The sequence below is a fragment of the Ceratotherium simum genome, chromosome 17 (assembly GCF_057802395.1).
Source record: "Ceratotherium simum simum isolate JZ-2026a chromosome 17, ASM5780239v1, whole genome shotgun sequence".
Classification (NCBI taxonomy): Eukaryota; Metazoa; Chordata; class Mammalia; order Perissodactyla; family Rhinocerotidae; genus Ceratotherium; species Ceratotherium simum.
Genome location: NC_141916.1, coordinates 21,777,378 through 21,791,663, shown reverse-complemented (window position 1 = coordinate 21,791,663; position 14,286 = coordinate 21,777,378). Strand labels below are relative to the sequence as shown.

At 35.9% G+C, this 14,286-nt stretch overlaps 1 protein-coding gene across 3 annotated transcripts in view; it reads left to right on the top strand.

Moving 5' to 3' along the window:
• Positions 1-12,561, top strand: part of LOC147914749 (uncharacterized) — a 50,371-nt gene extending 37,810 nt beyond the window's left edge. For 2 of the 3 annotated variants that reach the window (XR_015554954.1, XM_087442512.1), the window contains exon 4: positions 2,869-4,259. Coding sequence is in view for 2 of the 3 variants with exons in the window: in XM_087442512.1 (XP_087298638.1) it covers positions 2,869-2,899 (31 nt within the window). In the remaining variant the exon portion in view is untranslated. Of the gene's footprint in view, positions 1-2,868; positions 4,260-10,703 lie in introns of those variants that run through there. The other variant, XM_087442511.1, reaches the window with a different exon arrangement.
• Positions 12,562-14,286: the final 1,725 nt, after the last annotated feature.

Genomic DNA, 14,286 nt, shown 5'->3' with positions numbered 1-14,286 from the left:
TATTCTGGCCTCTGCTGGTGTGGTTTCTTCCCCCTTCACCTCTCTGCCTCCCCAATGTCTGCAACTAGCTGGACCTTCCATTTTGCACTTTTCAGTGCACATACAAGGTTTTGCCTTAAAGCCATAGCCACACTCACAAGGTAGAACTGGAAACTGCTTCAAAAGAGGAAGGTGTTGTGAATGCTGACTTACCTCCTCTTGGGCAGAATGCTCTTACCTCATTGGGGATAGGTTCAATGAGCAGGTCCCTCTCTTGGAAACTAAGAGAGTTTTCGCAGGCATTTTAAGGGCATCACAAGTTCTATCTGTTGCAGTAAGTGTTCAAGTCCTCTGGAAATGTGTTAGTGAAACTTTAATGCAATTACAGTGTTCCCATCTGTTAATCCCACTTGTTTCTCTCAAGAGGAAAGATAATCACTCATTGGGTCATATGTGTTAGGGGAGTCAGGCCCGTAAAGGGGAATTTGACCAAGAGTCTCCCACAACAATTGATAAACGAATAGATTAACAGGTGAACGAATTAAGCAGTTAAGTAAGGTATATAGGATGGCTTTATTGGACTGGCCTGCAGAGTCTTGCACCTCCTTTGACGGATCTTGGCTGGGAATTTAAAATCTTTAATATTTTAAAGAATTTTTCAATGGCTCTTATCTCCCAGAGTTTTGATTATTAAGATTCTTCCTTGGTTTGCATTGGTTCGAATACATTGTTGTAGTTCCAGAAATAACTTCCTTTTTTAAGGTTAAAATTCGTTTTCTTAATCTTGATTAAATTTCTTTAAAAATATTCAATCTTAGGGCTCTTTTGTTTTAACCATGCCTGAGCTCATGTGGGACATTTAGGTTCTCAGCCTAAGTGTGTACATAGCATTCATATTGAGTCAGCCTTCCTATATTGGTATTTAAAAACTGTAATGTACTTTTTAATTTTTTCAAAGGCATAGTCATCTGATGCCTACAAGCAAACAAGAAAAAAAAAAAAGTTATTTGCTTTATTTCCTCCCTTTTTCTTCCTGGTCTCCTCCTTCTCTGCTGTCTCCTCCTCTCCTTCTCCTCTTCCTCTTCTTTTTCTCCTTCTTCTAGAAATGTTTTCAATTAGAAAATATTTTGTTTCTTTGCTGTTAAAAAAATGTGGTACGGGTTGAATCTCCTTATTCATCCTGGAGATCAAGTTTTGTGTTCATCCAATGTGCAACCATTTATTCTCTAAAAGATATGATGATTATATATAGCAGATTGGAGGCACCCTTTCAGATTTATACCTCTTACATCCTCATATAATCCTTTCTGTGTAACTAGAATGGAAAACAATTGCACAGAACAGTGTGAACTGCTATGCTAGCTTCTGATCCTGATAAATTGTATGGATTGGTTTTCGGCATCTAAGAGCATGTATTAGTCAGCTTGGACCTCCATAACAAAGTACCCTAGATTGAGTGGCTCAAACAACAAAAATGTATTTCTGACAATTCAGGAGGCTGGGACGACTATATCTCGTTGCTGGCTGATTCGGTTTCTGGTGAGGACTTTTTTCCTGGCTTGCTGATGGCTACCTTTTTGCTGTGTCCTTATATGGTGGAGAGAGAGAGCTCTTGTGTCCCTCTTCTTGTAAGGACACCAGCTTTGTCGGATTATGGCTCCACCCGAATGACTTCATTTAACCTTTATCACCTCCTCCCAGGCCCTATCTCCAAATATAGTCACACTGGGGGTTCGGGCTACAACATATGAATTATGGGGAGACACAATTCAGTCCTTATCAGAGCACTTGAGTTTTTGTTCCACATCAGCAAAATCATGTTCCTTTAAATTAACACACTAGAAATCTATAGTAATTAGACTAATTTAAAATTTAAATATACAAGTTATACAAAACAAAAAATAATCCTGAACCAATCATTCCCTGATTTCTATTAGTTCATTTCTTTAGTGTTTTGTTTCAGAATATGACAGTTATTTTATCAATATGTTTCTATTTTAAAATGACCTTTATTAATAAGGTTTTTTCTTGGGTCTACGTGGTGCAAAGTATCCAGAAGACAAATACAAAATTCTGTCATTTAAATATTTGCTGACACACCCTCTGTTGATGGGTCTTGATAAGCTCTGTACACACAATAATTGTTTGTTCTCTTTGGAAAGGTACACAGTCTGTCAAAACACCTGAATTATTTCTAGTCTGCAAATAAATTTAATGGAGCAAGTGCTTTTTCGGTCACAGTTTGAGAAAGGTGGCATCTTTATTATGAAAAGAGTCAAGGTCTGCTTTTTAATCTGTAAATTAAAAACAAATAGCTTGGCCTAGATGATGTCTAAATTCTTCTCCAGTTCCAAAATTTCGAATGTGAAACCTGTGGATATGGAGGGCCAACTGTATTCATTGTACTACACCATTTTATATAAGGGACTTGAGCATTCTTGGATTTTGGTATCTTCTGGGGTTCTGGAACCAATCCTCTGGGGATAAAAAGGAGCAACTGTAATTTACTTTATTTTGAGATTTTGATTTTCAAAAAGCACAATCAGATAAGAAAATGTGGCTTATTTTTGTCATATGAATTTCTCCCTAAACATAGTAGATAGCAGGCAACTTTATAACAGTTCACTACTGATATAGTCTAAGGTTTTAATAGGTAGTTGACACATTTGAGCCAAATTTTTTGCCAATCTAAATGCTAGTTAATCATTTATTAAAAATATTGGAGTTGTGAGATCCTGGACTGTGTCAACCATGAATATTTGTAAAATACTATTCAATCCTACAAACAACAGTCCTGGCACTGGCATAAGGATAGACATGGGTCAATGGAATAGAATTGAGAGTCTAGAAATAAACTGATATGTCTATGGTTAACTTATCTTTTACAAGGTTGCCAAGACCATTCAAAGAGAAAGGATGATCTTTTCAACAAATGCTACTGGGACAACTGGATAGCCACATGAAAAAGAACGGGGACAAGCCCCGTGGCTTAGCGGTTAAGAGCGCGCGCTCCGCTACTGGCGGCCCGGGTTCGGATCCCGGGCGCACACCGACGCTCCGCTTCTCCGGCCATGCTGAGGCCACGTCCCACATACAGCAGCTAGAAGGATGTGCAACTATGACACACAACTATCTACTGGGGCTTTGGGGAAAAAAAGGAGGAGGATTGGCAATAGATGTTAGCTCAGGGCTGGTCTTCCTCAGCAAAAAGAGGAGGATTAGCATGGATGTTAGCTCAGGGCTGATCTTCCTCACAAAAAAAAAAAAAAAAACCACTACTTCACACTAGAATGGCTACAGTAAATATGTCAGATAATAAATATTAGCAAGGATGTGGAGAAATCAGAAGACTCATACACTTCTAATGGGAATGTAAAATGGTGCAGCCACTTTAGAAAACAATCTGGTAGTTCCTCAAATTTTTAAACCTAGAGTTACTATATGGCCCAGTAATTCTACTCCTAGGTGTATATCCAAGAAAAATGAAAACATATGTCCACAGAAAATCTTGCATATGAATGCTTATAGCAATATTATTTGTAATAGCCAAAAGGTGGAAACAACCCAAATATCCATCAACTGATGAATGAATAAGTGAAAAGTGGTATCTCCATACAGTGGAATATTATGTGGCCATAAAAAGGAATGGAGTACTAATACATGTTACAACATGGATGAATCTTGAAAACATTATGCTAAGAGAAAGAAGCCAGTCACCAAAGACCACATATTATATGATTCCATTTATACGAAATATCCATATTAGACAAATCTGTAAAGACAGAAAGTAGATTAGTACTTAGGGCTGGAGAAAATGGGGATATGGTTTCTTTTTAATGCTAAAATGTATAAGATTTCTTTCCAAGGTGGTGTAAATGTTCTAATATTGTGGTGATGGTTTCACATATCTGTGAATATACTAAAACCCACTGAGTTGTACATTTTAAATGGATAAATTGTATGTTATATGAATTATATCTCAATAAAGCTATGAAAAAATGAGTGAAAAATCTTATTCTTTATGCACTGGGAAGGAAACTATTGTGGTGTATGTTGTGGGGGATGGTTTATAGATGAGGCTTTCGCCAAAGGCAGCAGCCTCTATCACTGTCTCGCCAGTTTCCTTTCACAGCTACAAAGTTATATCATCAGTGAGTTCTCATTGCCCTGTAAGATAGGATCTGCTCTAAAACCACTGACTCTTTAGGAACCAAACCACTTCCAGATCTTATAAAAATTAAAAGCAAATTGAAGCCCATAGTAAATTGAGTTTTTAATTACTTAAAAATATTGGAGTTTTATTTTCAAGAAACCTTCCTCTGTAATTTTTCCTCAATGTGCAAGAACAAGAATGCATGTTCAACATGTTCTAAAACACTTTCTAATAAAACAATCATTTAATCTAATTAAGTGTCCAAAGAGAATACTTTAAATAAGTTGACCAGCCTGCCTTACGAAGTTCCTGCTAATTGGAGGCAGTAGAGAAGTGGTTAAGAGCACTGTGGACTTAGGCTTTGTCCTGGCTGTCAAAACAAGCTATAAAAAGATGCTCTCGGGGCTGCCTGTGGCATAGTGGTTAAGTTCAGCGTGCTCTGCTTCAGTGGCCCAGGTTCACGGGTTCAGATCCCAGGCACCTACACCGCTTGTCAGCCATGCTGTGGCGGCAACCCACATAGAAAATAGAGGAAGGTTAGTACAGATGTTAGCTCAGGGTGAGTCTTCCTCAGAAAAAAAAAAGATGCTCTCAGCTTCCCTTTCTTGATCTTTAAAATGGGTATAATTATACTTCAATCCTCATGAAGTTATAAAAACATTAATTGGAATAATAACATGGACACATTTCATATATAGTTATCATTTTATATGTTTCTCATCACTATTATTTTTAATTTGGCCTTCATCACTTGGCCTAATAAACCTTCTATTGGAGGAATATGCACAATCTAGTGATTCACTCTGGCCCTCATTTTTTTTAAGCACTGTGGCAGATTTGCCACTGACTTCGGTGTTTACAACCACAGGAAATGTGCTTCACTTGTAATTGAAGGCAACGTGATGTTTCCCTGAAGATGGGCAGAAAGCCAGTCACACACACTTGGTTCCAGAACTTGGTGTTTCACTTTGTCAGGGTGTGACTTACATCGTAATTGCTCAAACCATATTTTGTTAAGTGTGAAAAACAAATGCTTTCCTTGTGTCCTCCGTAAAAGAAAGTCATTAAACACCTTGCAGCTGCTTAATATTGTTGTCAAGGTATATAGCATGGAAAACTAGATTGATGGTTCCTCTCTCCTTCCAGCCTCTCCTGTCAACCTCTACCATTCTTCTTTAGAAAATAAACATTTTCCCCAAGGCATCGAGCAGCTTCTCTGTAGGCTGTCGTTAAGTCCCTCAAATCTGGAAAATGAAAACTTGGAGATGGGTACAGTCCTTGGCGCTTGCAGGCTAAGTGATTGACAAGTTTATCTTGCTCCCATTTGTAGAGCTTGGCTGTACAGTGCAAATCGTGTCAAAAACCTGTTCAATGACTAAAGATTTATTAGGAGCAATGCAATGTCCTGTCCATTTTTGGGAAGTCACAGAAGAATTAGTCACTGACCTCCTGAAGATTATGACCCCTTAAATCAAAAACAAATACCATATGCCCGTTTTTTTTTTTGCTATTTTCTCATCAGAGTGGGGAACATCTGAGTTTCATGGGAATCATATCATCGAATGAGAAGCAGAGCAGAAAATAAGGTTATTAGATTAGAATGAAGAATTTAACATTTGCTGATTGAGAAATCCTACTTTCTAGGATAATTACCCAGTTACATCATAGTCTAAGTTATTTTATCAATACAGAGCTTGTCGGTTTCCCACAAAATAAGATGCTACCTTTGATAGCACTCACGTTAAAGACATCCATAGTTAGTTACAATTAGTGGTCAAAAAAATTTTTCTGTAACTTTTATTAAGTAAAAAAGTGTTTTGATGTTTCTGAACACTAAGAATTATTCCATAGGGTATAACAGCATTGCTTGAACACAGCCTCATATGTATCCAGGTCTGCCCAGGAATAGTTGGATTTTATCCATGCAGAGGTCAAATAAAGACACTTAATTTTTATGACCTCAATTATCTATGGAGAACAGACACTGCAAAAATATTGCTGTTTGAAGATTCTATTTGACCTTAAGATATATACTTTCATTAAAATCAACAAAACAATGTCCCAGAATTCTGTAAGTTCACCAGGATATCAGATAATTTTGGTAACAGTTCCTTTTCTGCTTCCTTAATATGTTTTATATTCAAGTGAAAATTAGGTGGATCTTAGAAAGCAAGAACAAAAGTTAAACATAGATGTTAAGATGCCTGTTCTTAACACAGGTGATACAGCCAGTGCATCACAGATGTTAAACTGACATTGTTCTTCCCATTTTGTTTCTATTGTATTTTAATTAACAAAATCAGATCATGCCAATCTAGAATCTTGAATTCTCGTTTTTATTAACATTTGCATTGTAACATGACCTTTTTCCCACGTTATTGAGTATCGTCTAAAAATATTGTAGTGGCTGTTTGATAATTATATTTTATGAATGCATCATTATTTACTTAGCCATTCCCCTACTGTTAGACATTTTGTTGTTTCCATTTTGGGCTACTATAAATAACAGTGCAATGAACATCTTTATACATACATTTTTAACACTGTTACTGATGTAAAATATATAATATTGATGTATAATCAGTAACAATTTACTGATATATAATGACATACAATAAACTGTACATAAAGTGTATAACTTGATAAGTTTTCCCATATGTATACACCCATAAAGCTATCACTACAGTCAAGATAATGAACATATCCATCACCCCAAAAAGTTCCCGTGTGCTTTAATCCTTTCTTGCTCCTTACCACCAGCCCCAGGAAATCCTTGATCTGCTTTCTGCAACCATATATTAGTTGGTATTTTCTAGAGTTTTGTATAATGGAATCATATAGTATGCACTCTTTTTGTCTGGTTATTTTCACTCAACATGAGTATTTTGAGATTGATGCATGTTGTGTTATGTATTGAAAGTTCATTCTTTTTATTGCTGAATACTGTTCCATTGTATGGATATAACAATGTGATTATCCATTCACCTGTTAATGAACATTTGCATTGTTTCCAATTTTCAGCTATTATAATATAATATAGTATTATAATAATTTATAATTATAATTTATAAATAAAGCTCCTATAAACATTCATGTAAAAATATTTGTGTAGACATATGCTTTTATTTCTGTTGGGTAGAAAACTAGGAGTGGAATGGCTGGGTCACGTGGTAGGTGTATATTTACCCTTTTAAGAAATCAGACAGCAGTGTGTGAGAGTTCCAGTTGTTCTACATGCTTACTGATACTTGTTATGATCAGTCTTTCATTTTAGATATTCTAAATACAGTGTGATATTTAAATATTCTAAATAGGTATTCCAACAGAGTGTGGTGATATTACACTGTGATTTTGATTTGCATTTTGCTAACAGCTAATGATATTAAGCAACTTTTTATGTTCTTATTTGCTACCTGTGTGTCATCTTTGGTGATGTGTCTGTCCAAATCTGTTTCTCGTTTTTTTTACTGCATTGTTTGTTTTCTTATTGAGTTTTGGGAGTTCTTTATATATTCTGGATACAGATCCTTTGTCAGATAGATCATCTTCAAGTATCTTCTCCTAGTCCATGGCTTGACTTTTCAGCCAAACAGAACAAAATAGTGTCTTTTAAATAGCTGATATTCTTGATTTTGGTGATGTCCAACTCATCAGGTTTTATTGTATGGATCATGTTTTTGGTATGATACATGAGAAACCTTTGCCTAACTCAAGATCACAAAGAATTTCTCTTATGTTATCATTTAGAAGTTTTATAATTTTATGTCTTACATTTAGGTCAATGATCCATTTTGTGTTAATTTTTGTATGCTGTGAAAAGTATGGAATGAAGTCCTTTTTTTGTTCTCTTTCTTTGCATGTGGATTGTAAATTGTCCCATTTCCACTTGTTGAAAAGACTATCCTTTCTCTAGTAAATTGCCTGTGTACCTTTGTCAAAAATCAATTGACCATATATGTGTGGGTCTGGACTTTCCGTACTCATTATTCTGTTCCATTGATCTATTTGTCTATCTTGATGGCAATGCCATGCTGTTTTGATTACTGTAGCTTTATAATATGTCTTAATATCAGGAAGTGTTGGCCCTCCACTTTTGTTCCTTTTCTAAGTTGTTTTGGCAATTCTAGGTCCTTTGCATTTCCATGTGAAGTTTAGAATCAGCTTGTAAATTTTGACAAAAAAAGCCTGCTTGGAATTTGATTGAGATTATGTTGACACTGTAGATGAAATTGAGGATAATTGACATCTTACTAATATTGAGTCTTCTGATCCATAAACATGGTATATCTCTTCATCTATTTAGGTCTTTAATTTTTCTCAGAAGTGTTTTGTAGTTTTCAGTGTACAGAGTACAGATCTAACACATCTTTTATCAGATTTATCTCTAGGTAGTTCATATTTTTTGATACTATTATAAATGGAATTGCATCTTTATTTCAATTTCTGATTGCTTATACCTGGTATGTAGAAACACAGTTGACTTTTGCATTTAGTCTTGTATCCCACAACTTTGCTAAACTCACTAAATAGTTATAGTTGCTTTTTAATAGATTCTATAGGATTTTCTATATAGACGATCATGTCATCTGCCAATAAAGACAGTTTTATTTTTCCTTTCCAATCTTTTCCAAAAATGCTTTTCATTTCTTTTTCTTTTCTTATTGCATTTGTTGAACCTCTAGTACAAGGTTGAATAGAAGCAGTGAGAGTTGACATCCTTGCCTTATTTTCAATATTATAGGGAAAGCATTCAGTCAGTCTTTCATCATTAGGTGTGATATCAGCTGTAAGTGTTTGTGTAAAAATCTTTTTTTTAGGTTGAGAATTTTCCCTTCTATTCCTAGTTTACTGTAAGTTTTTATAAGGACTGTATGTTGGATTTTTCCAAATGCTTTCTCTGTATCTATTGAGATGATCACCTATTTTTCACTTTAGTCTATTAATATGGTGAATTATGTTGATTGGTTTTCTAATGTTAGAGCAACTTCTTATTCCTGGGACAAATCCCACTTGTCATGATGTATTATCCTATTTATGTAATGTTGGATTCAATTTGCTAAACTTTTGTTAAGAATTTTTGCACTAAGTTTTATGAAGGATATTGGTGTGTACATTTCTTTTCTTAAAAAGTCTTTGTTTTTGGTATAAGGATAATGCTGGCCTGCTAGACTGAGTTGGGAAGTATTTATTCCCTGCAATTCTCTTGAAGAATTTTTGTATAACTGGTTTTATTTCTTCCTTAAATATTTGATAAGATTCACCAGAGAAGTCTTCTGGGCCCGGAGTTTTCTTTGTGGGTAAGTTTTAACTTCAAATTCAATTTCTTTAATAGATATAAGATTATTTAGGTTATTTGTTTCTTGTAGAACCAGCTTTCATAGTTTGTGTCTTTCAAAAAATTTATCCATTTCACTTAAGTTGTCAAATTTATAGGCATAAATTTTTTCATACCATTCTCTTATTACCATTTTACTATCTGTTGAGTCTGTAGTGTTGTGACCTTTCTCATTCCTGATGTTGGTAACTTGTGTAGTCTCTCTTTCTCTTTTTTTTTCCTGATTGATCTGGCTAGAATTTTTATTAATTTTCTCAAAGAAGCAGTTTTTGGTTTCATTCATTTTCTTTGTTATTTTTCTGTTTCTATTTCACTGATTTTCACTCTGATCTTTATTATTTCATTTCTTCTGCTTGCTTTGGGTTTTATTTCCTCTCTATTTTCTAATACTTAAGATGGAAGCTGAAGTCAAAGATTTCAGAAACTTCTTTTTGAATATAGGCATTTTAGTGCTCGAAACTGTCCTTTAAGAACTGTGTCAGCTGAATCCCCCTGCATCCCACAAATTTTGATACGTTTTGATTGTATTTACATTCAGTGCAAAATACTTTCTAATTTCCCTTTGGTTTACTTTATTACTCATGGGTTATTTAGAAGTGTGTTATTTAGTTTGGAAATATTTGGGGACTTTCTAGTTATCTTTCTGTTATTGATTTCTAATTTAATTCCATTGTGGTAAGAGAAAATACTTTGCATGACTTAAATCCTTTAAAATTTATTTAAACATGTTTTATTGCTCAGCGTATTGTCTGTCTTGGTGAATGTTCCATGTGTACCTAAAAAGAATGTGTATTCTGCTGTTGGTGGGTGAATGTTCTATAAGTGACAATTAGATCAAATTAGTTGTTAGTGATATTCAAGTCATCTATAGTCTTATTGATTTTCTGTCCATTTGATCTATCAGTTATTGATAGAGTGGATGTACATTTTTTGCATCTTGATACCTTTTTATCTTTCATTAATGTTTAGTAAGAGAACAAAGTTGTGAATGCCATATAGAAGATCTTGGCATCATTCACGTATGAAAGCATACTTCATTAATAAAAAACCTGAAAACAGTCTTTAGAAATGTTGTTCTGCAGATTTAGATCTTGAAATGAGAAGTTTAAATAGTTGGCTGATTATGCCAGTTGACAGTTTCAGCCAGATCAATCTATGAAATGATACATTGGTATGAACATTGTGGTTCGCTTGCTGATAATATAATAATTTAGTGATTTCAAATCTTTTTCTTAGTTGCAGAGACTTTTCCTCAAATAAAATTTTGCCGGGAACTTCAAGACACATAGCAGATGAAAGTGAAGCCACTCCACTTTCATCTAGACTCCAATTGCTCAGCCTCACCCTCCTTCCCACAGAGGCAACTTCTGAGGTACCTCAGTTGAAGCCTTCAGACACAATGAGAAATACTGAAAACCATAGACCTACCCAAATACTCTGCTTAACAAGCACGGAAAGATGACCCCATTCGAAATACTCACTGAAGTAGAAGGTAAATAGATTTCAACTCTTGCATCAACAATATGGATTGGTAAATTGCCTAGTGAACTATTTGAAAATGTTTCTGAAATTGATTCCTGTCTCAGCAGGAACATAACGGATCATGCTCAATTACTGATGTCTGCCGAGGGTGCAGGTGTGGGAACTGAAAGAGCACATGCCATGTGTTTGACATTCTTGGTGTTGAGATAGAGACAAATCCGGTGTCTAAACCTGGTTTCACATGATTATCTCCCGAGGAGAATCATATATTTGGTAAAGTAGGAAAACTATGCAATGGGGTTAGTTAGGCTTTTTCAAATTGAAATCAACAGAGAATGCATAGGTAACCTTGTAGGTTACCTTTTCCTTTACACAGGAAAGTGAGGAAGTGCAGGAAGCCATCTCAGAATTTCCTTCGCAGCATGTGGGGAGTCCCAGTGGTCTGGCAAGGGAACTCTGAAGCAGGCATCTGCTGCTTCCTTCTCCAGTGCTCTGCCATCATTAGGACTTACCTCTCTCTCCTTTTCTTTCACTGCTCTGACCATAACAAACTAACTCTAATTCTCTTTGCCTCAAAGCTTCTGCTTTCTGCCTTCTTTCTGTATATCTCCCTGCTACATTCCTTTCTGTATATCTCAGTTTCAAATTCCCACCGAGAGTGGTAGGTTAAAGAGTGACTTTCCAGAATGGAGTGCCCCCTTGGGCAGAATTCTCATGCCAGGTTATTTGAATGTCATTGGACAGCCTATGGATAGCTGTCCTTAGATCAGATGCCCATCCCTAGTCCAATCTCCTGTGGCGGAGGTAGCAGAATCACAAGGTACGAAAGGATGGAGAAGGGACCACGTGTCTCACAGGAACTCTGAAGAATCCCAGCAGGGGGCAAGTATGGAAATTGGCCTGTATGTACCTGGCAAGTATGGAAATTGGTCTATACATTACAGCCATCTCCAACAGTATAGTATACACTGACTGGACTTGCTTGTTATCAAATGAAGAACAAATTTCCTTATGATGGGCTAGCAGTGGTCTTCAAAGTGTGCATGGCAGGAAGTTTTAAGTTCAGTCCACAGGAGAAACTTAGGAGGTAGGACTCTGAGCTCCCAATGCCCTTTTTCAACAGATCAGTTTCATATTATTTACTTTTACATATTGGATTCTCAAATAAAATTTCACTTGAAGATAAGATTCCACTATTGACAAATAGTGAATGGAGACCTACTGAGTTATAGGAGTACAAAAACTTTTGTTTGGATTTTTTTTTTTTAAGTAGTGAGGCTTTCATTTTTAAAGAATAAGAGTTAATAAAATATACAATCAAACGCAAAATGTCACTGAATGTATTTTACACGGTTTTCTGTAAAAAGCTTCTGGGAAGGGTAAACAGGAAAAGAGAATAAGGTTATTTAACAATACTACTTTCTTCATCCCAATTGTTTTTATGTCTTGGATGTTATCATGGGAAACTGTTAATTATGACTGTCAATATATATTTGATGAGTAGGATAAATATTTTGATGCCAATTAGCAAATTAAACATTCATAAGGGTTAAAATAACATAATATTACAGCTGTTTTGTTTGGTTTTGTTTATAAATACAGAACTGCCACATCAGGGTGAAAATTTATATTAATTACTAATTACGTTAACAGTTATTTATGATAAATTGAAACGCATCACAGCAATCACACACATTACTTATATGTTAGATCAATGCATACATTATATTTTATCATAACAATCATATTCATTAGCTCAGGCTTTAGCATAGAATGGTCATCTGCCAAGAAAATTTTTTTTTATTTTTTTATTTATTTAATTTCTTTTTTCACTTTTGCAATTTGTGTGTGTGTGTGTGTGTGTGTGTGTGAGGAAGATCAGCCCTGAGCTAACATCCATGCTAATCCTCCTCTTTTTGCTGAGGAAGACCGGATCTGACCTAACATCTATTGCCAATCCTCCTCCTTTTTTTTTTTTCCCCAAAGCCCCAGTAGATAGTTGTATGCCATAGCTGCACATCCTTCTAGTTGCTATATGTGGGATGCTGCCTCAGCATGGCCGGAGAAGCAGTGCGTCAGTGCGCGCCCAGGATCCGAACCTGGGCCGCCAGTAGCAGAGTGCGAGCGCTTAACCGCTAAGCCACCGGGCCGGCCCACATTTGTTTTTTTAAACTGAAGGCATCTTGATGATATTTATAAATTTGAACTACTTTTATAATTGAGGAACTATATTCTTATTCTGTGACTTGGAACATCCCAGTACCTGTCACTTCAAAGGTGACTCATCCAATAAAAATGTCAAGGTATTGTTACTCGATGACACGGCAGAGAGTCTCTGAGACTCTCTTCTAAGCATTCCACTCCTTAGGTTGAGCATATATATCACTGGATCCTTCTTAGAATGCTCCCCAAATGCCCTTTTTAACCAATGCAAGGCAACAGCCTTCCTTTGCTTCCTCTCAGAATCTTAGTGTATCTCTGGTTTAAGCAAAAAATTATTCAACTAGCCTTATTTCCTAGAAACCTGTTAGAGTGAATGTGTAAAAGGTTGCAGCTCCTCATCTGGCAGAACACCCACATGTGCACACTGTTACTTCTGCCTCATCAGTCCTGGCTGGGATTACACCAGAGAATTCTCACAGTTAACATCACTGAGAGGGAAAGGGAAAGGGAAGGGAGGTTGGAGGGGGCCACACGGGTATGGAAGGTTTTTCTCCATGAGTCATTTCTAGTTTTGTCCAATGTCCCGATTGTCCCGACACTGTTGTCGTGTTCTGCTTCATATTTACATAAAAAATAAGGAGGTTGGGGTGAAAGTAGGTGTCTTGGGCAGTAATGAACTTCACATGGAAAGTCATTTGCATCAAGGACAACTAACAACAGTGGAAGCATGCAATTTTTCCAATGCTTTTTGTTTTTTAATGAAACAATAGCTGGATGCCAGTACTCATATTAATAAATGGTCAACTGCCCCTTCCCTTTTCTTGAACTCTCTTATTTGCATATGAACTTCTTCTAAACATGTCAGCTGAGATGGAGCCTTCATTTATTTAAGTGGATATGCATAAACATAGTTATGGAGAAAAATAACCACGCCATAAAAACATTGCACTGATTAATTTTTATTCCTATGTGAACTTAAGCCTGCAGTCTGGAGCTTTGATCCAGTTTATCCAAATTAAAATAAGGCCCTAATATAATTTTAGTAAAACATTTTCCTCTGAAATAAACGTCCCTGTATAAATGTTCTGATGCTATGGAGGAATTAAATGGCTTGCACTTGGATTTATAGTTCAAAGCTTAAATGCCATCTTTATATTATCAAGAAAACAATCCA